Source organism: Mustela erminea, chromosome 9 (assembly GCF_009829155.1).
Source record: "Mustela erminea isolate mMusErm1 chromosome 9, mMusErm1.Pri, whole genome shotgun sequence".
In the NCBI taxonomy this organism is placed as follows: domain Eukaryota; kingdom Metazoa; phylum Chordata; class Mammalia; order Carnivora; family Mustelidae; genus Mustela; species Mustela erminea.
In genome coordinates this window covers 107,114,150-107,140,301 of record NC_045622.1, presented here as the reverse complement: position 1 = coordinate 107,140,301, position 26,152 = coordinate 107,114,150, and the positions used below count along the sequence as shown (strand labels likewise).

Genomic DNA, 26,152 nt, shown 5'->3' with positions numbered 1-26,152 from the left:
TAAAATTTATATGGAACCAGAAAAGACCTCGAATAGCCAAAGGGATACTGAAAAAGAAAGCCAAAGTTGGTGGCATCACAATTCCGGATTTCAAGCTCTGTTACAAAGCTGTCATCATCAAGACAGCATGGTACTGGCACAAAAACAGACACATAGATCAATGGAACAGAATAGAGAGCCCAGAAATAGACCCTCAACTCTACAGTCAACTAATCTTCGACAAAGCAGGAAAGACTGTCCAATGGAAAAAAGACAGCCTCTTCAATAAATGGTGCTGGGAAAATTGGCCAGCCACATGCAGAAAAATTAAATTGGACCATTTCCTTATACCACACACGAAAATAGACTCAAAATGGATGAAGGACCTCAATGTGCGAAAGGAATCCATCAAAATCCTTGAGGAGAACACAGGCAGCAACCTCTTCGACCTCAGCCGCAGCAACATCTTCCTAGGAACAACGCCAAAGGCAAGGGAAGCAAGGGCAAAAATGAACTATTGGGATTTCATCAAGATCAAAAGCTTTTGCACAGCAAAGGAAACAGTTAACAAAATCAAAAGACAACTGACAGAATGGGAGAAGATATTTGCAAACGACATATCAGATAAAGGACTAGTGTCCAGAATCTATAAAGAACTTAGCAAACTCAACACCCAAAGAACAAATAATCCAATCAAGAAATGGGCAGAGGACATGAACAGACATTTCTGCAAAGAAGACATCCAGATGGCCAACAGACACATGAAAAAGTGCTCCATATCACTCGGCATCAGGGAAATACAAATCAAAACCACAGTGAGATATCACCTCACACCAGTCAGAATGGCTAAAATCAACAAGTCAGGAAATGACAGATGCTGGCGAGGATGCGGAGAAAGGGGAACCCTCCTACACTGCTGGTGGGAATGCAAGCTGGTGCAGCCACTCTGGAAAACAGCATGGAGGTTCCTCAAAATGTTGAAAATAGAACTGCCCTATGACCCAGCAATTGCACTACTGGGTATTTACCCTAAAGATACAAACGTAGTGATCCAAAGGGGCACGTGCACCCGAATGTTTATAGCAGCAATGTCCACAATAGCCAAACTATGGAAAGAACCTAGATGTCCATCAACAGATGAATGGATCAAGAAGAGGTGGTATATATACACAATGGAATACTACGCCGCCATCAAAAGAAATGAAATCTTGCCATTTGCGACAACATGGATGGAACTAGAGTGTATCATGCTGAGTGAAATAAGTCAAGCAGAGAAAGACAACTATCATATGATCTCCCTGATATGAGGAAGTGGTGATGCAACATGGGGGCTTAAGTGGGTAGAAGAAGAATCAATGAAACAAAAAAAAAAAAAAAAGAATCAATGAAACAAGATGGAATTGGGAGGGAGACAAACCATAAGTGACTCTTAATCTCACAAAACAAACTGAGGGTTGCTGGGGGGAGGGGGTTGGGAGAAGGGGGTGGGATTATGGACATTGGGGAGGGTATGTGCTTTGGTGAGTGCTGTGAAGTGTGTAAATCTGGTGATTCACAGACCTGTACCCCTGGGGATAAAAATGTATGTTTATAAAAAATTAAAAATTAAAAAAAAAAGACTCTATAAATAGCTCAAGGTTTAAGAGCCTTTGGAATTAGCCACAGTCATAGCTTTTATTGAGACACAACTGTATACAAGTACCAAAAATAAAGGTATATCTTTTAATGTTAAAAAAAAAAAAAATGAACATGAGGTGGGGGACCTGGGTGGCTCAGCAGGTTGTGTGTCTGACTCCGGCTCCGGTCACGGTCTCGGGGTCCTGGGATCAAGCCCCACGTCAGGCTCCCCACTCAGCAGAGTCTGCTTGCCCTTCTCCCTCTGCCTCTCCTGCTCATGCTTTTTCTCTCAAATAAACATAATCTTCAAACAAACAAACAAACAAAAAGGACACTAGGAGCCTACAAGGTAAATAACGCCAAAGGACTTCTGCTGACTCCTGGAAACCCTGAGCCCTGGGTTCTGGCACAGGAGACCAAATCTAATAGGATGGCACCTGGGTGGCTCAGGCAGTTAAGCACCTGCTTTTGGCTCAGGTTGTGATCCCAGAGTCCTGGGATGGAGTCCAGCATCGGGCTCCCTGCTCAATGGGGAATCTGGTTCTCTGCCCCTCCCCTGGCTCATGCGCTTTCTCTCTCTCCCTCTTGCTCACTCTCTACATAAATAAATAAAATCTTAAAAAAATATCTAATAGGAGATCCTGGTGATAAAACTGAGACCCTATGAGGAATGCCAACAGTGTTAATAGTGAAAGAAAAACAAACCCCGTTGGGAAGAAGGGGGGAAAAAATCTCCCGGAGAATTTAGACCCACAAGCCTTCAAGAGAGCTTGCAGTTTTATTTATGTATTTATTTCATTTTAAGATTTTATTTATTTATTTGACAGACAGAGATGACAAGTAGGCAGAGAGGCAGGCAGAGAGAGAGAGGGGAAAGCAGGCTCCCCACTGAGCAGAGAGCCCAATGTGGGGCTCAATCACAGGACCCTGGGACCATGACCCGAGTCGAAGGCAGAAGCTTTAACCCACTGAGCCACCGAGGAGCCCCAAGCTTGGGTTGTACTTCATGCTGCCTGTGAGGTCAAGGAAATCTTAAGGAGAGAATTTGTTTTTGAGAGTCCTGGGTTGCAGCATCCCAGGTGACTGACAGAAACACTAGAGGAACTTAACTTTACCCAAGGATTCAAAGACCTCCCACCCATGAACTTGTAGGCCAAATGGGTCAAAAATCTCACAATGCAGGGGCGTCTGGGTGGCTCAGTCGGTTAAGCGTCTGCCTTTCGCTCAGGTCATGATCCCAGGGTCCCGGGATCGAGCCCCACATGAGGCTCCTTGCTCAGCGGGGTGTCTGCTTCTCCCACTGCCTGCTGTTCCTCTGCTTATGCTGACAAATAAATAAAATTAAAAAAAAAAAATCTCACGAGGAAAGAAGCCATGAGGAGTAAAAACCAGCAGCCACACTGGACAAAAACCAACCCACCAAGACTTCAGATATTGTAATAATCAGACACAGAATATAAAAAAGACTAGGCTTATATATTTAAAGAAATAAATGAAAAACTTGAAAATATGAGGAAGAATGAACAGATTTGAAAAAGAGACATCAGAACTTCTAGACATAAATTTTTAAACAAAATTAAGTATTAGAAAGATTAACCAACAGGGGCACCTGGATGGCTCAGGTTAAGCCTCTGCCTTTGGCTCAGGTCATGATCTCAGGGTCCTGGGATCAAGCCCCACATTGGGCTTTCTTCTCAGTGAGAAGCCTGCTTCCCTTTCTCTCTCTGCCTGCCTCTCTGCCTACTTGTGATCTCTGTCTGTCATATAAATAAATAAAATATTTTTTTAAAAAAGACATTAGAGAATTGAGAATGGAAGGAACACTCCAGAATGTGACCCAGGGAGATTAGATGGAAAACTGAAGCGATGTTAAGAGACACAGACGACTAAGCGAGAAGTTCCAGCTTACATTAGATTGGAATTCTAAAAGGAAAAAAACGAAGAGTGTAAGACAGAGCTGCTATTCTAGAAGCTCATAACTAAAAATTTTCTAGAATTGTCTGAACACATCAATTTGCAGATGGACAAAGTCCAATGACTCCAAAGAGGAATGAAAAAAAATCCACACTTCAGTACATCATGGTGAAATGACAGAGTATCAAAGGTAAACAATCTTGAAAAACAGAAGAGACAAAGCATTGCAGGAGGCGTGGGAGACAGAGTCTGACTCCTGGAACAACAGAAGCAGAATGAAGAGTAACAACTTCTTCAATGGGCCGGAGTCTCACAATCCAGAATTCTGTGTTCAGAGAAGTGTTGAGAATAAACACCCCATGAGGACATTTTACAGAGCTACTGAGAACGTTTACGGAAGGAGAGGGTGGAGGAGATGGACAGTAAGAAACACAAAGGGTGTATTTCGGGGAGATGGAAAATGGTCTCAGATGAAAATGGTGAGAAAAAAAATTGTTGTGTGGAAAATCTAATGAATATGGACTATATCAAATAGTGATGATGATGATATTTAAGAATTAAATATAAAGATATTAAGAAAACTGTTGGGACGCCTGAGTGGCTCAGTTGGTTAAGCAGCTGCCTTCGGCTCAGGTCATGATCCCAGCGTCCTGGGATCGAGTCCCACATCGGGCTCCTTGCTCAGCAGGGAGCCTGCTTCTCCCTCTGCCTCTGCCTGCCATTCTGCCTGTGCTCGCTCTCTCCCCCTCTCTCTCTGATAAATAAATAAAATCTTTAAAAAAAAAATAAATAAAGATATTAAGAAAACTGTTTAGAATTAAAATCTAAAAACAGCATATTAAACAAAGGGAGGGGTGAGCCAAGTTAAGTAGTCTAAGGTCTTTGCATCGTTCAGGAGGAGGGTCAAGATATTGATCAACTAACTTCAGAATGTATTAAGAACGTATATCTTCAGGGCTGCCTGGGTGGCTCAGTCGTTAAGCATTTGCCTTAGCTTGGGTCAGGATCCCAGGGTCCTAGGATAGAGGCCCACATCGGGCTCTCTGCTCAGCGGGGACCCTGCTTCTCCCTCTCCCACTCTCCCTGCTTGTGTTCCCTCTCTTGCTGTGTCTCTTTCTCTGTCAAATAAAAAAAAAAAAAAAAGTATATCTTCCAAATTCATAGACTGAAAAGCCAGGAGAGAAAAAGGTTAAAGAATTCAATCCAGGGCGCCTGGGTGGCTCAGTGGGTTAAGCTGCTGCCTTCGGCTCAGGTCATGATCTCAGGGTCCTGGGATCGAGTCCCGCATCGGGCTCTCTGCTCAGCAGGGAGCCTGCTTCCCTCTCTCTCTCTGCCTGCCTCTCTGCCTACTTGTGAACTCTGCCTGTCAAATAAATAAATAAAATCTTTAAAAAAAAAAAAAAAAAAAAAAAAAAAAGAATTCAATCCAAAATAAGGCATAACAGGAGGGACCAATAAAATGTGCAGTAAGTCTGCTGAAATAAATGCAAAGTTATTAGTAATCACTGTTAACTGTAAGTGGATTAAACTCTCTAACCAAATGGCAAAATTTTTCAAACAGATTATTAAAAAGCCAGCTAGTCAGTTTACGAAAGATAACAACTAAAACACTGAGCTTTAGAAAAGATCAGACATCACAGAGTATAGTGAAACATACCACAAAATTACTAACCAGAAGAAAACTGTAATTGCTATAGTGACATTGAGTGAAATATACTTAAAACTACAAGATTTGTTACTGAAGGGGGAGCCTGGGTCACTCAGTCACTAAGCATCTGCCTTCGGCTCAGGTCACGATCCCAGGGTCCGAGGATCGAGCCCCACACTGGGCTCCCTGCTCTGCGGGGAGCCTGCTTCTCCCTCTCCCACTCTCCCTGCTTGTGTTCCCTCTCTTACTCTCTCTTCTTCTGTCAAACATATAAACAGAATCTTAAGAAAAAAAAAATTGTTACCAAAAAAGGTAGCCATTAAGTAACAACAAAATAGGTTCAATTCACTAGCAACTGAAAACAATTCTAAGCCTGATGCACCTAATATCATAATGCAGAATATGTAGAGAAAAATAACTGATAGATATAAAGGGAAAAATCAGCAAAACCATCAGGAGGGGGTTTGATTTTATCCTCCCTCTTCCAGTAATTAACAGATTAAGTTTCATATGGTGAACAATTATAAAGCATTCCCCCTAGCACTCAGAACTGTGTCATGGTCAAGAGAACAGACCGCAGGGCTGCAATCCTGGGTTCAAATCCCAGCTCCGCCACTTCTTAGTGACCCACCTTCCTTAACTGTTAAACATGTAATAATGAAAGTACCTACCTCGTAGGGTCAGTGTGAAAGTTAAGCAAGTTACTGCACTTCAAATACTTAGAGGAATGCTTGGCATATAATACAAAACAGGTAAGTGTTGGCCAGTCTTATTGAGAATGTGAGGACACAGAGGAAAACTCACCACGTGCTGGCCTGCAGAACCAGCTTCTATTTATTTCAAAGCAATGATCTCATACAGACGGTAAAAGAATAATTAGCAAGTTATAACTGGGAGGTTTGGTTATAGACTCAATCTCATTACAGGCATATTCAGATTTTCTGTTTTCCTTAAGTCAATGTTGGTAGCCTGTCTCTTTCTAGGAACTTGTCCATTTCATCTAGGTTAGCTGATTTGTTGGCACACAATTATTCACAGTATCTCCTTATAATCCATTTATTTCTGTTGGGTTCGTAGTGATGCTCTCTCTTTAATTCCTGATTTTACTAACTGGAGTCTTCTTTTTTCTTGTTTAGTTTGGCTAAAGATTTGCCAATTTTGCTGAGCTTTTCAAAGGACTGACTATTGATCTCCCTGATTTTTCTCTATTGTTTCTCTATTCTGTTTCCTTTCTTTGGACTTTCATCCTTATTATTTCCTTTCTTATGCTTGCTTTGGGTTTAGTTTGCAATTTTACTAGATTCTTAAGGTAGAAGATCAGGTTATTGATCTCAGATCGTTGTTTTTTTTTTCTAATACAGGCACATAGTGTTTTAATTACTATTCTACATGATTTCTCATTTACATGTTCATTTCTTTTTGATAAACTAACTCATTCTATGTGACACTACCTTGGCACCAAAGCCAGGTAAAGACATCACAAGAAAATCACAGGACATCACTTATAAATATCAAAGTAAAAATCCCCAACAAAATACTAGCAAATCAAATCCAAAGGTATCTTAAAAGGATCAGACCCCATGAAACAGGATTTATCTCAGGAATGAGGGATAGTTTCAACATAAGAAAATCAACCAATTTAATATATATACTACATTAACAGAACAAAGGGCGAAAACCTACATGATCATCGTAATTGATATAGAAAAGGCATTTCATGAAGTCCAACAGACATTCATGATAAAAAAAAAAATTCAGAAAACTAAGAATAGGGGCGCTTGGGTGGTTCAGTCATTAAGCATCTGCCTTGGGCTCAGGTCATGATCCCAGGGTCCTGGGACTGAGCCCCATATCAGGCTCCTTGGTCAGCAGGAAGCCTGCTTCTCTTTCTCCCACTCCCCCTGCTTGTGTCCCTCTCTCACTGTTTCTCTATCAAATAAATAAAAACTTAAAAAAAAATACCCACTAGGAACAAAACGGCATGACCTCAATATGACAAAGAATGTTTATAGAAAAGCCAGTAATATCATACTCAGAGACTGCAACTTTCACCCTAAGATCAGGAACAAGATGCCTGCTTATACCACTGCTATATAACCACGGTATGGGAAGCTCCAGCTGGAGCAATTAGTCAAGCGGGGGAAAAAGGCATTCAAATTGCAAAGGAAAAAAACTATTTCCATTTGCAAATAACATGATCCTGTATATAGAAAAACATGAAGAATCCACAAGAAAGTTACTAGAACTAGTATCAAAGTCAGCAAAGCTGCAGATTACGAAGCTCAAGACACAAAAATCAGTTGTGTTTCCATACACCAACAATGAACAATTGAAAAAGGAAATTAGTAAAATAATTCCTTTACAACAGTATACAAAAGAATAAACTACCTAGATATAAATTTAACAAAGGAGCTGAAAAACTTAACACTGAAAACGTCAAAACACTGCTGAAAGAAATTAATGAAAAAATAAAAAGATACCCCAAGTTCATGGATCAGATAATTTAGTATTATTAAAATGTCAACACTATCGGAAGTGATCTGCAGATTCGATATAATCTTTACTTAAATTCCAACACCTTTCTTCACAGAAGTGGAAAAGCATTATCCTCAGACTCATATGGAATTATAAGGGGCCCAGAAGTCATAATGATTATGAAAAAAAACGCAAAAGGTAGAAGACTCACACTTCCGGATTTCAAAGCTTACTACAAAGCTACAGTAATTGCTACAGTAACTATAACATTGTGGTACAGGCTTAAGAATGGATATAGAGGGGTGTGTGGGTGGCTCAGTCAGTTAAGCATCTGACTCCTGATTTCACCTCAGATCACGATCTCAGGGTTGTGAGATCGAGCCCTGTGTTGGGCTCTTTGCTGAGCATGGAGTCTGCTTGGGATTCTCTCTCCCTCACACATGCTCTCTGAGTGAATGAATGAGTAAATGAATGAATAAATAAAATCTTAAAATAAAAAAGGGATATATAAACTAAAAGAAAAGGACTGAGTACAAAAACAAACCCATATACATAGATGGCCAACTGATTTTTGCCATGGGTGCCAAGACCATTCAATGGGGAAAACGTAGTTTTGTCAACAGATCATGCTGAAACAACTGATTTCCACACGCACACGAATTCAGCTGGGCACCTATCTCACACCATACATGGTACTACAGTGATCAGTGATCTCTTACACTACTATTGTGCTTATTTGGGGGTACTACAAGTTGTACCCACTTAGACAAATGCCATGCGTGTTCTAACAATTCCACCCACCGGCTGTCCCACCTTTCTCCCTCTTCTGGGGCCTCCCTATTCTTGGAGACACAACAATATTAAAATGAGACCAGTGCATCACCCTACAATGGCCTCTGAGTGTTCAAATGAAAGAGTCCCATGTCTCCCACTTTTAATCAAAAACTAGAAATGATTAAGCTTAATGAGGAAGGTGTGTCAAAAGCCAAAAGGGGGGGCGCCTGGGTGGCTCAGTGGGTTAAGCCGCTGCCTTCGGCTCAGGTCATGATCTCAGGGTCCTGGGATCGAGTCCAGCATCCGGCTCTCTGCTCCGCAGGGAGCCTGCTTCCCTCTCTCTCTCTCTCTCTCTCTCTCTCTGCCTGCCTCTCTGCCTACTTGTGATCTCTGTCTGTCGAATAAATAAATAAAATCTTTAAAAAAAAAAAAAAAGCTAAAAGGGGCAGAAGGCTAGGCCTCCTGCATCAAACAGCCAAGTTGTGACTACAAAGGAAAAATTCTTTTTTTTTTTTAGATTTTATTTATTTATTTGACAGATAGAGATCACAAGTAGGCGGAGAGGCAGGCAGAGAGAGAGGAGGAAGCAGGCTCCCGGCTGAGTAGAGTCCCACGCGGGGCTCGATCCCAGGACCCTGGGATTAAGCCCCAGATGGGGCTCCCCACTCAGTGAGGAATCTGCTTCACCCTCTACCCCTCTCCAGCTTATGGGCCTATGTGCACTCTCTTTCTCTCTAAAAATAAATAAGATCTTTAAAAAAATAAAAGCACTATTCCAGTAAACACATGATAAGAAAGTGAGATAACCTTATCACTGATAAGAAGTTTTAGTGGTCCGGACAAAAGATCAAACCAGCCCCAACATTCCCTAGGCGAAGACCTAATCCAGAGCAAGGTCCTAATTCTCTCCAGTTCTGTGAAGGCTGAGTGAGGTGAGGAAGCTGCAGAAGGAAAGTCTGAAGGCACCAGACATTGGTTCATACATTTGAGAAAAGAAGCCAACTCTGTAACATGAAGGTGCCAGGAGACACAACAAGTAGGAGCGGCAGTATCAAGTTCCCAGCAGATAAAGCTGAGAGCATGAATGCAGGCAGCTACACTAACCAACAGATTTTCAGTGTAAACAAAACAGCCTTCTATTGGAGGAAGATGCCATCTATGACTTTCATAGCTGGAGAGGAGAAGTCAATGCCTGCTCTCAAGGCTTCAAAGGATAGGCTGACTCTCATTAGGGGCTAACACAGTTGGCAACTTTAAGTTGAAGGCAGTGCTCATTTACTGTTCCATAAATCCTAGGGCTCTTTAGAATTATGCCAAACCTACTCTGTCTTTGCCCTCTAAATTATTAATTTTTTTTACATGATCTCTACACCCAACCTAGGGCTCAAACTCATGACCCAGAGATCAAGAGTTGCACGCTCCTCCTACTTAACCAGCCAGATGCCCCCAGCTGTGCTCTTTGAATGGAATAAGAAAGCCTCTGTGACAGCACATCTGTTTATAACATGCTTTATGAACATTTCAAGACCATTGCTGAGATCTCCTGTTCATAAGATTCCTTTTGAAATATGACTGCTCTTTGACAATCCACCTGGTCACCCAAGAACTCTGATGGGGACACACAATATTAATGTTTTTTCATGCCTAGCATAGTACCCATTCTGCAGCTGCCGGATCAAGGAGTAATTTCAAGTCTTTCTGCTTAAGTCTTTCAAGTCTTACTACTTAAGAAATACATTTTGTAAGGAAGACAGTGATTCCTCTGATGGATCTTGGCAAAGTTAACTGAACTTCTTCTAGGGGGCGCTTGGGTGGCTCTGTCGGTTAAGCATCTGCCTTCAGCTCAGGTCATGATCCCAGGGTCCTGGGATCAAGCCCCACATTGGGTTCCAAGCTCAGTGGGGAGCCTGCTTCTCCCTCTCCCTGACACTCCCCCTGCTTGTGCTCTTTCTCTCCGTCAAATTATTAAAATCTTAAATAAAATTAAATTTAAATGACCGAACTATTTGAATAGCAACTCTGAAAAACATACATAAGTGGCTGATGAATACATGAAAAGACATTCTTTTCAACATCATTCATCATTAGGGAAATGCAAATTGTCAATGAGATGCCATTTTATACCCACCAGGGGCAGCTACAATAAAAAACCTGGTCAATGACAAGTGTTGACAAGCATGTGGAGAAACCGGAACTTCGACAGCGCTAGCGGGAATGTATCATGGTGCTGTCACTTTAGGAAACAGGTGGCAGTTCCTCAGAGTCAAACATAGGGTTACCATGCAACCCAACAATTTCGCTCCTAAGAAGAGACCCAAGGGAACATCTGCTCCCACAAATACAGGTACATGAATGCTCATGGCAGTATGACTCATAAGAGCCCAAAACTAGAAACAATCTCAATGTCCAACAACTGATGACTGAATGAGCATAAGGTGGTGTTATACACACTGTGGAGTATTTTTCAGCCATAAAAAAGAAATCCAGTACTGGGAGCATGCTGCCACAGGGACAGCCTTTGAAAACATTACAATAAGGGAAAGAAGCCATGCATGAAAAGCCACATGTTGTATGATCCCATTTACAATGCCTAGAAGACACAAATCTACAGAGACAAAATGTAAAGTAGTGGTTCCCAGGGGCTTAGGGAGAGAGAGGGAGAGAGGGAGTGATCCTTATGGATACAAAGTTTCTTTGGGGAGTAGTGAAAAGGTTCTGGCATTAGATAGTGGTGGTGATGGCCCAACACTGCAGGTATACAAAAAAAATCACTGGTACCTGGGTGTCTAAGTCGTTAAGCATCTGCCTTCAGCTCAGGTCATGATCCCAGGGTCCTGGGATCAAGTTCCGCATAGGCGTCCCTGCTCAGCAGGGGGCCTGCTTCTCTCTCCTCCCCGCTTGTGCTCTCTCTAACTATCTCTGTCTCTCTCTCTCTCAAATAAATAAAAGCTTTTTAAAAATTATAGTTTAAAAAATTTGCTGGAGGGGCACCTGGGTGGCTCAGTCAGTTAAGTGTCTGACTCTGGATATCAGCTCAGGTCATGATCTCAGGGACATGACATTGAGCCCTATGGGCATGAAGTTTGCTTAAGATTCTGTTCCTGTGTCCCCCTCCCCCCGCCAACTACTCTCTTGTCCCATGCACTATTGGGAAAAAAAAAAAAGATGGCTGGATACAAAATAAATTTAAAAGGTCAAGTGCATGTTACTGTGTTATTTGGGAAACAGAATTTTAAGAGACGCCATTTATAATAGCAACAAGATGATACAGTACCTAGTAATTAAGCTCAAAGATATATAAGTCTTTTGATGAAAATTATAAAATTTCATTGAAAGACACTAAGAAGACCAAAACAGAAACATGCCACATTCTTGGATAAGACGACTCAAAGCTTTAAAGATGTCAGTTCTCCCTAAATCGATCTATAGTGTCAGCGCGATTCCACATAAAGTCTCAAAATGATTCTCTGTAAGGCTTAGTAGCTGATTCTAAAATTCGTACAGGAAAACAGAGGGCACGAATAGCTAAGAGACTCTTGAAGGCGTTTGCCCCACCCCCAAAGGACTTCTCGCAGATCTCTAGCAATGAAATCAACGTGCTATCCGCAGAAGCGGAAAACCAAGGGATGGAACGGTGAGTCCAGAAGGAGACGCACACGGATACGGGAACAATCGCACGGAGCGTCACCGCAGCGAGAAAAGGAGAGAGTTTTCTTAATAAATGATACAGGGCACCGCTATTGCCTATTTGAGGAAAAACTGGAACTGGATCCCTACAAGGAGGAAAAAATGCTTCAAAACAGGGCTATGAGCCATGCTGGGAACACGGAGGACACGGGACAGGGGAACAGAGCGGTGGCGGGGGAGGGGGGTCTGGGTAAGCCAAAGATATGGGTGGCCTTCCAAAGAGATCGCACGGTGAGGACGGAAGGTAGACCACAGCGGGTTAAAAATCTGAACTGGAAGCTGGAAAGGAAATGGGGAGTGTAGCGAACGGGAACATTTTGCTTCGAAGGGGAGCAGAGCAATGGGTGGGGAAGTCTGGTCACGAGAGGTGCTCTCAGACGGGGGAAATGGAGAACAGGGGCCGGGGGTGACGGATGATGGAGCCTAAGGCTTCCAGACACGTGGGAGAACAGGAGCCAGAGCAGGGGCAGGGGTGGCCCCCCATGAGCACGGGCAGTTCTGTCATTGTCACAGTCAAGAGAGCAGTAATGACCGGCATAGGCCAAGACAGGCGGGACGAACACCAGAGGCGCCCTGCGGGAAGTAGAGGTATCCCTCAAGTGCAAGGCCAGGTCCGCAGATGGGAGTAACCGTGGAGGCAGATCTGAGGGAGTGGAAATGTTCCTAACTGGCAAGGGAACTGGCGGGAACCATGCAAGGTGGTCCTCTGAGGGCCACGGCTGTGAATTTACAGGGAAAATGCTGCCCCTGTTGCGTGACAGGGAATATGCAGCCCCTCTCAGTGGTCCTGCAGCTGATGGAGAGGGTTCAGCTGGGATTCTTCGGGGGAGGGGGGGGAGTGGGAGCCGGGAGCCAGGAGCCAGAGTGTCTGCGGGGACAAGATGCCATGGTGACTCTAACTGGTGAGAAGAAAAGGCACAATGACTGGGGAAGGACAGAGCAACAGTGGGCTTCACAGACCAGACGGTCAGATGAGGCTGAGGGCTGCCGGAGGAGGGGGCCCAAAGGGTCAGGGCAGAGGTCAGGCTGTGAGGTCTGGCCAGGCTCCAGTGGGCCTTCGGGGGGTGCCTGAACTAAGGTCGAAGAAAGGGTCGCTGTGGGCGTGGGTGGGGAGGAATGGACAGCCCAGGCTGTGGCCCACGTCACCCGCATGGATTCAGAAGTTCAGGGAACAGTGGCCGGAGGCCCAGGCAGGAAGACAGCAAGCCAGGAGGGAAGGTTCCAGAATGAGGAGTAAAGGATGCTCCTCGAGGACAATCTCAGAGGTCAGCACAACCACGCCATCTCACAAATGAGAAAAACGGGGAGGCTTAGGAAGGAGACGCGCGGGAAGCAAGGTGAGCGAGCCAGGAGGCAGCCGGGCCCAGACGCCACCCCTGGGTGCCCCGCAGGCCTCGAGGTCAGCTCACCTGGGTAGTTCCGGCAGCCGCCCGCGGTGCTCCCCCGCCGCCAGGTGCCCTCGTACAGCGTCGTGTTCCACTTGCGGATGGACCGGCTCTTGAGCGCATCGGGCGTCAGGTTGCAGATCTCCAGGCGCGTGAACTCACGCATGAAGTCCCGGAAGGACATCCTGGGGTCCCGGAATACAGCTGAGCCCCGGCCCCCAGCCAGGGCACAGGAGGGGGCGGGGGGCAGGTGTGGGGTTCGTGGAGCTCGGGAACTGGAGCGCAAACCCCAGAGGGCCGGACAGGGCAGGGGCCGCTCACCAGAACTCTCCGTCCTCCATCTTCACCCGGAGCTGCTCCCGCTCGTAAGGGTCCACGCTGTTCCACTCCGAGGAGCTGCGGGGAGAGGGCGCTGCCAGGTGCTGGCAGGACTGACCGGCGGCCTCCGTGCCCGGGGCCCATCCTCCCTGAGCCCCGGTCAGAAGGCCTCCGTGTGGTCCAGCCCAATGTCCCAATTCCAGGGGTTGTCACAGGAGGGCCAGCTCCAAGGATGTTCGGCCTGAACTGTGTCGGGACAGTCCCCCAGAACCAGTAACACAGAGATGCCCCCCAACGCCCCCCTCCCCGGTCAGTCCTGAGCACAGCCCCAGCACAGACGCCGGCAGCCCCAACCAGCCTCCCCCAGCCTCCCCGGCCAGGGTCCACTGCCCCTCACCCGTCACTCCAGGCTCCCGTCCACTCCACCTCGCCCCAGGGGTTCCGCATCCGGATCAGGCTCACCATCTGGCCCTGGTAGTTCACCTGTTCCCCAGAGCTCCCGTCAGTGCCCGCTGCGACGCTTCAAGGAAACGTCACTTCCCGCCCCTTCACCCTCAGGAGTCCTGCTCAGCGCCCAGCACCGCAGCAGGGGAAATACAGCCCGTTCTCTAGGAATTTACCGTGGAGGGAGGCAGCTATGCACACAAGCTACCGAAAACCAGGGCAGAGCAAGAAAAACATTTCAGGATCAGGGGCCACGAGTAAGATGCTTTGGGAGGTCGAAGAGCCAGTCCTTCCCCCAAGCCCTGGGCGCAAGCCAAACAGGCAAAGGCAAGAGAGGAGGCGGGAACCACCCTCCAGGGAAGAACCCCATGTGGGCTGCTACCTGCTTGGCCCCTGTCACAGAGTACGCGTGGCCCTTCACCAGCTTCTTGAAGGTGATGGCCTCCATGTCCAGAACGCTGGAGATCTGCACAGCAACACAAGTGTCGTGGTCAGGGGCCAGGTTCCAGGGACCATAGGCACCCGCATCCCCAGTCAGGAGGTGAGTCCCAAGCATCACAGGTCCCAGACATCCCCCAAGCACATACGACGGCCACTGAGAGTGGCAAGCAGGGACCCTGACTCTGCCTAACGCCCCCACATACACTGCATCCCTGGAAAGGGAGGGTCACTCCTCCAACGCCACCACTGGCGGAGGGGGGCCTGGGCAGCCCCCTGACACTGCTTTGGCCAGAGCTGGCCAGACCCATGCAAACACACACGCGCGCGCACACACACACATAGCGTGTGCTCTCCCAGAGCCCCAAGGCCCTCACGGAGAGGGATGCGGTGAGGTGGAGAAGGGGGTGAGGACAGAACTGAGTCAGCGAGGACTGGGGGAGAAGGGGAAGAGCAGGGATGGGGTTAGAGCTAAGGACACAGTGATGTGGGGGGCGGAGCCCGAGGTCAAGGGTAAGTGGTGAGGACAGAAGAGCAGCAGGGCGGGTGATGAACAGCACTGGCCGACAGCACTGGGCAGCAGAAGGGCAGGAAAGCAAGCTGTCTGTCTGAGGTCTGGGGGACAGGAACGACACCAGCCACAAAGGAGGCAGACAGGACTGAGGTGACAGATGAGGCTGGGTGAGAATCCAGCGATGGGGTGAGGTGATGGGTCTGGAGCCAAGTCTGGGGCCAGGACAAGGCCCCAGGCTGGGCTGGAAAAGGAAACTGCTGGAAGAGAAGACAGGTCATGCGGGGGAGGGGTGCTCAGGGGTCAAGGCTGGGTGCACTCACGTCAATGGAGCAGCCCAGGAGGGACCCCCGCTCCAGGGCCTTGAGGATGATTTGATAGAGGTCGCTGGGTGCCTTGCGCAGCTCATACCACTCGGTGACCCCGCCTGTGAAGTCTTCGAAGCCTTCTGAAGTGCTGCCCCCGGAGAGGGCCTCATAGCTGCCATTCACCCTGCGGGCAGCCCCAGGTCAGCGCTCTGGCAGCAAACAAGGCCCCAGGGTCCCCTGCCATGGCCCATGGCCCCTACTCACTTGGCATAAGCCTTCTCGAGCAGGGCACTCCAGAACTCGTTGCCTTGGGCAGAGTGAACAAACACCAGCTTCCCATCCTTCATGGGCAGCAGGTCATCCACGACTACGTCCACCCATTCTCCAAACTGCCACAGCTGGAGGGGACGAGAGCACGGTGAGCACCTGAGCCCCACCATCTGCTAGATGCCGGACCACGCACCCCAGATCTAGAAGCCTGAACGAGGTGGCCTCTCTGAATCTCAGTTTCCCTGGCCAGAAAAGGGAACAGTGGAGCCTTCTTCAAGGGAAAACAAACCATGCTCACAGAGCTAAAAAGTTTTTAGGGCAGCATTACTGATACTCTGGAAACAGACCAAGGTGCTTTCTCAGGTATGGAGAGGCTGGAAGGCCCTGGGGGCTTGGCTCTCGTGGACCTAGTCCCCTCCCTTCTGCATTCTAGGTCTTATTCTAGGTCATTCTAGGTCCGGATGTGTGTCTGGAGGCGGTGCGCGACAGGATACACATGTAAAGGAAGTGTGGATCAAAAAACATGGCATCTAGACCACGAGATGGATGCGGTTCCCGCATTCATGGGTTTGCTTCAGAGATGGCGGGAGAGACAGGCCCAGGACCTTCCCAGGACCAGAGACATCAAGAGCCTGGGGCCAGAAGCGATGGAGTGCCAGGTAGGTGGGAAGGAGTGCAGAACAGCCTTGCAACGAGAGGAAGCGGGCCCAAGTACTTAGGATTTGGGGGCAGGCGTATGGAACAGGCCAATCAGGAGGCGGGAGGAGCGGATTGGAGGAGGAGGGCGGGAAGGGGGCGGGGCAGAGAGGCCACACCCCTGCAAGCGGGACCCTGCATGTGCAACCCTAGGTACCTCTGGTCTGCTCTGCTCAGGCCCAGGGCAGGATGGACAGGGGTTCCATCTGAACAGGCCAGAGGGGAGAAGGTCCTGGAATCCCCCGGGCAGGGTTGGGGCCACTAGGGCCAGAGGGTCTAATCCAGAGTTGATGGGGGGTTCTCTCTCCCAGCATCAGCTGACTGAGAATTCCTTAGTGTGACTTGAGAAATGGGCTCTGTGTGCAAAAAGGGAATTGGGGGGGGAGGGTCCTGGGTGCCTCAGTGGGTTAAGCCTCTGCCTTCAGCTCAGGTCATGATCTCAGGGTCTTGGGATCGAGTCCCACATCAGGCTCTCTGCTCAGGAGCGAGCGTGCTTCCCCCTCTCCTTCTGCCTGCCTCTCTGCCTACTTGTGATCTCTGTCAAATAAATAAGAAAAATATTTTAGAAAGGAGGGAGATAGCAGGTTTAAACAGATTTAATCCCTTCTTTCTTCTCTGCAGGACTCTGTCAGAGGCTAGAGGCTGCCAAAGTGCAGGAGGTGGGGGAGGGGGGCCACTTGTGCCACCGGTGGGGATGGCCACCTGTGCTGGTCTGTTTTCCCACAGGGGATCACTATCCAGTCTTCAGATGGGACACTGAGACCCTGTGGAGGAAAAGCATTTGTCCCCCAGGAAATACTACAGAGATCTTTCGATTCCTCTGAGCACTTTGCTCCTGATACCCACAACCACACGGGAAAGCCGCCAGCCGAAATACCTGCCTTGCCCAGCCGTTTCACACATGACAGATCTGAGATGGCATCAAGAGGTCAAATTCTTTCTAGAGGGAGGACCGATCCCCGCAGGGTGTGGACTTAAGCTGCCCTAACATCAGAGTGCTGTGAGTCACCGGTCCTCACCTCCTCCAGGGCCTGCTACCCCCTTTTCCCCTGGTCCTAGGTGGATCCAGGGCTCCTCACCTGGAAATGGAAGATGCCGGCATAGCCGTTCTGGAAGCTTTGGCCGTGTGGAACCACTCGATGCAGAAGCGTGTCATTGAGGGTGAGGGAGGCAATGGCAGCCAGGAGCCAACAGTCCCCTGGGATGGGAGGGACCCGATCAGGACTGCTCTGCACATCTGCTCCCCGGGAAGCATGGATGCCCATTCCTGGGAGAACCTGGGATTCCCTGGGCACCCTGTCCCTCAACAAAGAGACCCGACCTAGGAATCTAGGCAAACCAGCCCAGCGCTGATAGCCAGAACCTGCCTGAGCTTGCAGGAGGGAGGGAGGGGTTAGGGCAGAGCCAGAAGGAACAGACAGGGGGAACTACTCTGGAAAAAACACTCAGAATCCCAACCCCCCCCCCCCGCCCCCACCAAGGGCCTACCCAGTGCTCCCTGGCAGATGTCTGTGCGCGTGGCTCCATCCACAATGAACTGGGGATTCGAGAGCAGCTCCTGCAAGAGACCCGAGTCCTGTCTCTGGGCCAGCACCCCCCCCCCCGAAACTGGAACCCAGCCGCCCCACAGCCCACTCCCCACCAGGGACCTGGAGTCCTATTCCCACTCCTCACCCAGGACAGGGGTAAACTGAGCCCACCCCGGGGAGGGGGTCCCTCTCACCGTGGGACGCTTCCACTTGATGCCATAGGTTTTGGAGGAGTTGGGGCCCAGGTCCTTGTAGCCTAGGCTCTGGGGCACCGGGGGGAAAGCCTCGTCACGAAAGAGGGCCCCACTCTGCAGGCAATGAGCCCGCAGCTGCTCATAGTCTTGGCCCATGTACTTGATGGCGTTTTCATGGCGGCCAAGGCCCAGATCCTTGGCCCGCTGCTTCTGCACTTGAGCTGACACCCCGGTGCAGTACACGGGGGTGATGAGCTCCTCAGCCATCCTGCAGGACAGACCAGCGTGCTCAGAACCCAGGCCTTCCCAGAGCTGGAACTGGGTCTCCTGCCTGCCCCTGACCACCCCTACTTTCCAAACCTGGTGTTTCCCCACCTCACCGCTCCGCTCATAGAACCCAGGACTCTCTGCCACCTCCTTATGCCCCCAGAAACCAGGAGGGGGGCCGTTCCGCCCCTCGGTGCACTGGCCACCCCCTCCCCAACTCTACATAATGCTAACCCCTCCCCTTCCTGGACTCCCACTGTCGCGGGCCCGCAGTGCTGGGCTCAGCCGGCCAGGGAGGTGGGGCAAGGCAGAGCCGGGAGATGACACAGGAACCCCTTCCCCAAACAGCCAAGCTCCTAGGCACTGGCCCCTTCACCCGACTGGGAGGCTGAGAACTCCAGGCAGCCAGGGTCCCCCTCCCCAGCGCCCTGAGACGGGCTGGGTGATCCAGGGCTGCCGGGCCTCCGTCCCGACCCCTCCGGCCTTCCCCCAGCCCAGCCCCTGGAGACAGTGGTGAGCGCAGGCTGGGCCGGCTGCCTGGGCTGAGCGGCTTCCCGGGCCGCCGCCCCTGTCCCGGGCACTCAGAAGACCCGGCGCAGGGGGCAGCCCCTCAGCCCGAGAGCAGTGGCCAGAGGTCGGGAAATCCTGGCCGGGACACCCAGCTCCTTACCTGGGGGAGCAGTGTTTGGGGGATCGCTGCAGTCCCTGCGGCTGCCTTCCCGGGTGGCGGCTCAGGGCAGGGCCCAACCAGGAAGAGCGCTCCTCCCCGCCCTCCTCCCGCTGCCCCTCCGCCCTCCTCTCCCCCTCCCTCCTCCTGCTCCTCCTCGGCCTCCTACCCGGCTTCCCCTCGGCTCCCCCTTATCTCGGCGTCCCCTTCTCCGACTATCTCTCTCCCAGGGTCTCCCCGCCCCTCCCACCGCCGCCGCGCCCGCGCGAGGACAGATCACTGAAAGGCACAGCGGTGCCCGGGGAGGGGCCGCTGCGGCCCAGACGGAAGGGCACCGCGGGGGCGGGGGAGGGGAGCGCGGGGGAGGGCAGGGCCGGGGGTATTTTTAACCCGGGGCCGCGGCTCGAGTTGCAGGGCCGGGCAGCCCCACCCCAGGCGGCGCCCCCGGAGGGCATTCCCCGGGGCTCAGCTCGCCTCGCCTCCCGCCGCCCCCCGCCAGCCCCGCAGCGCCCCCAGCGCGGGGCAGAGATTGTCTCTGGCAGCGGCGGCGGCTCGGAGGAGGGGCCGGGCTGGCGGCGGGCGCACCCCTGCCGGACGCGGGCCACACGGCAGCCGGGGCCCCGCCGCAGCCCGGCTCCGCGCCGCCACCCCGCTACCCGCCCCCGCGGCTCCAGCTCGGGGCGCCTCCAACCCGGCCCGAGCGGCTCCGCGCGCCCCCCGCCCCGGCTCGCGGCGCGACCTTGAGCGAGTCCCGGCCCCTCCCGGCCTCGGTTTCCCGGGTGTGTGCGGCGAGAATGGGACGGAGCCCGGCAATGGCGGGAACCCATCTTCCTCCTGCGCTCGGGGGTTTCTTGGACCCGGAACCGGCGAGAGGTGGGCGTCTCTGCCCGCGCCCCCGAGTCCTCGGCCCACCCACCTGGATGCGTCCTTGTGCCGCCTTACCCGGGAGGGGGCGGCAGAGGCTGCAGGCAGGTCGGCGGGCCCTAGCTAGACCGACAGATCCGCCTCCTGCCTCCCGAGCTGTGCTGGGAGAAGTCGGAGAGCCCGGAGCCCGAGGCTGGAGGACTGCGGCGTTCGCCCAGCTCAGGGCTTTTCGCTGACCACGGGGGCCAGGCCCAGCAGCCGCTGCCGCTCTCCTAGCATGTATACACGAGCATTTTGTTGGGGAGACGGTGCATACCTTTCCTAGGATTTCAGGACACATGGACCCCGGAAGGGTGAGAGCCCCTGATTTAACCCGACCTCATTCACAGCCTCACTTTACAGATGAGGAAAACTGAGGCCGAAGGATGCGACTTGCCGAGCCCCCTCACCTGGGGCCGGAACCAGGGCTCTTTGCTCTTCTCCCTTCAGCATTCATGTGTCCACTCTTGGCTAAACCTTCTTGCCAAAGCCTCTCTGCACAGCGGAGACCCATGACTAAGACACACCAGCCCCCGCTGGGGGAGTGGGCTCTCCTGGTCCCCTGGTTTTGGTGGTTGGGAAGTTGAGTCCTGATGGACACGTAGAAGTTAACTAGGCAATGAATTGCTGGAGAGGGTGTCCCAGGGGAACGCAGCTTATGCAAAGGGCCGGAGGCTGGGAGGGGACATGGCAATGAGGGGAACAGCAGGTGTTCCTTGTAACTAGATGACCAGGAATAAGGGGGCCTGCAAGAAGAAAGAAGCTCTGGAGAGGTACGTGGGTCGACCTATATATCCCACAGTCCCCAGAATCACCTTCACAAAACTATCACTCCTACTGTCTTTGATTGTTCATGAACTAGGCACCGACCATCTCCTGTATGTGCACAGACTGGGCTCACCTGAGCCTAAGATGGTGAAGACCCCATGGCCACACCCCCTCTGAAGGAGGGGCTCACTCATGTAATTATGATCCCCATAATTAGGAAGAATTGATGCCAAGTCCTATCTAGTCCAGGGGTTAGGAGTGGGCATAAATCAGACACAGGGAGGTATGAGAGGATAGGGGAGATGCCAGGCTGGGGAACTGCGTTGGCACAGTGGAGAAACTAAAATATGCATAATGTAACTTGAGCAGAGAGAGAGAGAGAGAGAGAGTTATAGCAGGACTAGGTGAACCACAGGAGTTTCCATCTTATTCTCCTAGGGGTAGGAGGCTGTCAGATTTGTGCAGATGAAGAAGGAGGCTGCAAGGGAGTGGGTTGGAGGGGGCAAGAGAGGAAGCAGGGGGCGCAGATAAAAGACCAGAGAGAGGGGGGCGCCTGGGTGGCTCAGCGGGTTAAGCCTCTGCCTTCAGCTCCGGTCATGATCTCAGGGTCCTGGGATCGAGCCCCGCATCGGGCTCTCTGCTCAGCAGGGAGCCTGCTTCCCCCTCTCTCTCTGCCTGCCTCTCTGCCTACTTGTGATCGCTGTCAAATAAATAAATAAAATCTTTAAAAGAAAAAAGAAAAGAAAAATACTGAGCATGTTGGCAAGGATGTGAAAGAGCTGAAGTTCTCAAATGCTGCTGGTAGGAATTCAGAATGACATCGCCACTCTGGAAACCAGTTTGACAGTTTCTTCAAAATATGTTTCCTAAACATATATTTAGCGATAAATAAAAGCGACCTATAGAGCTTCAGAAAGACAGTAGAAAATCTCAAATGCTGGTTATTCAGTAGAAGAAGCCAGAAAAAAAAGCTGTATAGTATGTGATTCCAACTACATAACATTCTGTAAAAGCCAAAACCAGAGAGAGAAATAAGGGACCAGTGGTTGCCAGGGGTTTGCAGGAGGAGGGGAGAGATGAATAGGACATTTTTAGGGCAGTAAAAGTTCTGTATATTATAATGGTAGATACATGACATTACGCACTTGTCAAAACCCATAGAATGTACAACATTAAGAGTAAATCCTAACATAAACCATTACCTCTCTCTTGCTCCCTGCCTCTTTCCAATGAAGAAATAAAATCTTTTTTAAAATGGTCTTTAAAAAAGGAAACAGTTAAACATAAACCTGCCATATAGGACCCATTATTCCTCTCCTAGGCATTTACCCAAGAGAGATAAAAGCTTATGTCCACACCAAGACTCGTGTGTGAATAGTCATAGATTTTTCTTCCTTTTGGTGGTCAAAAGATCATGGAGTCTTCTCCTTTGTTTGTTTTTTCTTTACTAATATTTTCTTTTTTTTTTAAGATTTTATTTATTTATTTGACAGAGAGAGAGATCACAAGTAGGCAGAGAGGCAGGCAGAGAGAGAAGGGGAAGCAGGCTCCCTGTTGAGCAGAGAGCCCAATGTAGGGCTTGATCCCAGGACCCTGAGATCATGACCCGAGCTGAAGGCAGAGGCTTTAACCTACTGAGCCACCCAGGTGCCCCCAGTCTTCTCCTTTGTAGCCGGGCATCCCACCGCACCACTGCTGACATCATCCATGGTCATGACGTTGGCAGCCGTCAACCCCGCTGCCCACAGACTGGGCAAGCCCTACGATTTCTGTAATGGCTCCCGAGCATTCTAGTTAAAGATCGGTGTGGTATCTGTCCGGCAATGTTGATGGATAGATAATGTCCAAAAGAGATGTTTCCACTGGGTTTAATTCTTTTCTGCTCTGTCTTTTGGTGGTTCCTTGAGGGTTTTGATGATCAGGGCAGAGGCAAAAAGTACTACCCCAATCAATGAACAAAAGAATATCATAGCCTGAGTTACATGTGACTCACTAAATTAAATAAAACTTATTGTACACACACATACACACACAAAAGAAAGAAGGTGCCACCCCCATTTGGTCCTGTCCGTGTCCTCAGTCCCTTGTAATCACCTGTTGCTTTTGGCAATGTCATCTCCAGTCTTCTGGGGGGACAGACCCCAAGGGCCAATCTTGGGGGCCAGCACCAATGTGGCCCCGACCTCTCCGCCATTGCATCTCAGGTGTACAATTCTGATTGCCTTGGGGTCAAACCTAAGCAGCAGGGTGGAGGCAGCTAGTGCCAGATGAAGCCAGATTTGGGACGAACCAGGAAGTTGCACAGGGCCCCCTAAGAGCACAGAGCAGAAAGCTATTCACAGCAATTTTAGTCATAGCAGGCCAAACTAGAACCAATCAAATCTTCATCTGTGCATTGTGAATACATAAACTAAAGGTAGTATACATACACAGTAGAATACTACCCAGCTATAAAAAGGACCAGATGAATCTCGGAGTAATTATAACAAGTGTAAGAAGCCAGACAAGAATACATATTATAGGGGCGCCTGGGTGGCTCAGTGGGTTAAGCCGCTGCCTTCGGCTCAGGTCATGATCTCGGAGTCCTGGGATCGAGTCCCGCATCGGGCTCTCTGCTCAGCGGAGAGCCTGCTTCCCTCTCTCTCTCTCTGCCTGCCTCTCCATCTACTTGTGATTTCTCTCTGTCAAATAAATAAATAAATAAATCTTAGGAAAAAAAAAAAAGAATACATATTATATACTTCCACTTCTATGAAAAGTCTAGAAAAAGGATGCCAATCTAGTGATAGAAAGCAGATCAGTGGTTACTTGGAGGTAGGGAGGGGGCACCAGCAGGTGGTAAAGTGTGGGGAGGATTACAAAGGGGCTGGAGGAAACTTTTGAGGGATGGATCATGTTCATTACTCCATTATGGTAATGGTTTCAGGGGTGTATACCTGTCAAAACAAAATGTATATTTTAAATGTGTGTGGTTTATTGTATGCCAGCCAGACCTCAACAAACCTATTGAAAACACCAATAGGATTTGGAGTGCCTGGACGGCTCAGTTGGTAGGTCACGTGACTCCCGAGCTCAGGGTTGTAAGGTCAAGCCCTATGTGAAGTATAGGATTACTTTTTTGAAAAAGTCTTTTTTTTAAAAATCAGTCTTTTTTTTTCTTTTTTTTAAAGATTTCATTTATTTATTTGACAGAGAGAGACTGCGAGAGCAGGAACACAAGCATGGGGAGTGGGAGAGGGAGAAGCAGGCTTCCTGCCAAGCAGGGAGTCCAATGTGGGGCTCGATCCCAGGACCCTGGGATGATGACCTGAGCCAAAGGCAGACACTTAGCCAACTGAACCACCCAGTGCCCCTAAAAAATCAGTCTTAAAAAAAAAAAAAAAAAAAGCAAACAAACAAACACGAATAGGACTTAGGGTTAGACATGGCTCTTGGAACACAGTAGGGAATCAAAGACAACTCCAAACCCTTGACCTGGCTTGACCACCTGAGTAAATTAAAGGGGGGGGTGGCTCATCAAGCTGGAGACAACAGTGCAAGACTTTGGGGGAACACGTCCTCCAAGCAGACAAGCCCAAAGTGGGAACAGCTCTCAGAATAAAGGCACAAATTTGGAAGTCATTAGCCATTAGTGCCACCTGAAAGAAGAGGTCAGGGGCAGACACTCTATTCTGGATACCAAGATACTTCATAAAGATGTCAGTTTTCCATAAAGCAATCTATATAGGGGCACCTGGGTGGCTCAGTGGGTTAAGCCGCTGCCTTCGGCTCGGGTCATGGTCTCAGGGTCCTGGGATCGAGTCCAGCATCGGGCTCTCTGCTCAGCAGGGGGCCTGCTTCCCCACCCCCCTCTGCCTGCCTCTCTGCCTACTTGTGATCTCTCTGTGACAAATAAATAAATAAAATTTTTAAAAAAAGCAATCTATATAAATATCACAATTTATAATCTAACTGATTGGGGGTGGTTAGAAAAGTTGATTTAAGGTCCATATGGAAAGTTAAACAAAGAAGAATAGCCAGGGGGCACCTGGGTGGCTCGGTGGGTTAAAGCCTCTGCCTTTGGCTCTGGTCATGATCCCAAAGTCCTGGGATCAAGCCCCACATCAGGCTCTCTGCTCAGCAGGGAGCCTGCTTCCTCCTCTCTCTCTCTCTCTGCCTGTCTCTGCCTACTTGTGATCTCTGTCTGTCAAATAAATAAATAAAATCTTAAAAAAAAAAAAAAAGAATAGCCAGGAAACTTCTGAAAACAAAGGGAAATCAATTGAGACTAACCCTACCAGATACTAAAGCACAACAAATCCATAATAATTAGATGTAATGATTAAAGAAGGGTACTGACACATGTAGATCATTGGAAGTTAGAAAAATCTAGGAGTAGGGGGCACCTGGGTGGCTCAGGCACTTAAGCACCCAATTCTTGATCTCAGCTCATGTCTTGATCTCAGGGTCGTGAGTTCAAGCCCCACGTTGGGCTCCACACTGGGAGTGGAGCCGTCTTCAAAAGAAAAAGGAACAAGAAAAATCTAGGGGCGCCTGAGTGGCTCAGTGGGTTAAAGCCTCTGCCTTCAGCTCAGGTCATGATCCCAAGGTCCTGGGATCGAGCCCTGCATCAGGCCTGCTTCCTCCTCTCTCTCTGCCTGCCTCTCTGCCTACTTGTAATCTCTGTCTGTCAAATAAATAAATAAATAAAATCTTTTTTAAAAAAAGAAAGAAAAATCTAGAATTAGATCTAAATTCACATGGGAATTTAGTTTTTAATAAAAGTAGCATTTCACGTCTGTTGAGAAAAGATGAGTTTAAATGAAAGGCAATAGGAAAATGGGAAGGAATTTTGCATATGATAAATTCCAGATGAACTCAAGATGAATTCTAGATAAATTCCAGATGAACTCGAGATCTGGATGTAAAAAAACAAAAATAAAAATGTAGCCAAGGGGTGCTTCGGTGGCTCAGTGGGTTAAAGCCTCTGCCTTCAGCTCAGGTCATGATCTCAGGGTCCTGGGATGGAGCCCCTCATGTGGCTTTCTGCTCAGCAGGGAGCCTGCTTCCTCTTCTCTCTCTCTCTCTCTCTTTCTCTCTCTCTCTGCCTGCCTCTCCCCCAACTTGAAATCTCTGTCAAATAAATAAATAAAATATATTTTTTTAAATGTAGCCAAGAGCGGGACGCCTGGGTGGCTCAGTTGGTTAAGCAGCTGCCTTCGGCTCAGGTCATGATCCCAGCGTCCTGGGATCGAGTCCCACATCGGGCTCCTTGCTCGGCAGGGAGCCTGCTTCTCCCTCTGCCTCTGCCTGCCATTCTGTCTGCCTGCGCTCGCTTTCTCTCTCTCTCTCTGATAAATAAATAAAATCTTTAAAAAAAA

The 26,152-nt window shown here is 49.4% G+C and overlaps 1 protein-coding gene across 4 annotated transcripts in view; it reads right to left on the bottom strand.

The window, feature by feature from the left end:
* The window catches only part of CAPN1 (calpain 1), a 28,750-nt gene extending 8,611 nt beyond the window's left edge, over positions 1–20,139 (bottom strand). The window contains exons 1-10 of one of the 4 annotated variants that reach the window (XM_032357273.1): positions 20,038–20,139; positions 18,188–18,455; positions 17,953–18,022; positions 17,544–17,662; positions 15,763–15,896; positions 15,514–15,682; positions 14,624–14,707; positions 14,195–14,280; positions 13,801–13,875; positions 13,504–13,664 (exon numbers count right to left, since the gene is read on the bottom strand). In XM_032357273.1, coding sequence (XP_032213164.1) covers positions 13,504–13,664; positions 13,801–13,875; positions 14,195–14,280; positions 14,624–14,707; positions 15,514–15,682; positions 15,763–15,896; positions 17,544–17,662; positions 17,953–18,022; positions 18,188–18,454 — 1,165 coding nt within the window. In that variant the 5' untranslated portion in view covers position 18,455; positions 20,038–20,139. The other 3 variants (XM_032357275.1, XM_032357274.1, XM_032357272.1) reach the window with 3 other exon arrangements.
* Positions 20,140–26,152: the final 6,013 nt, after the last annotated feature.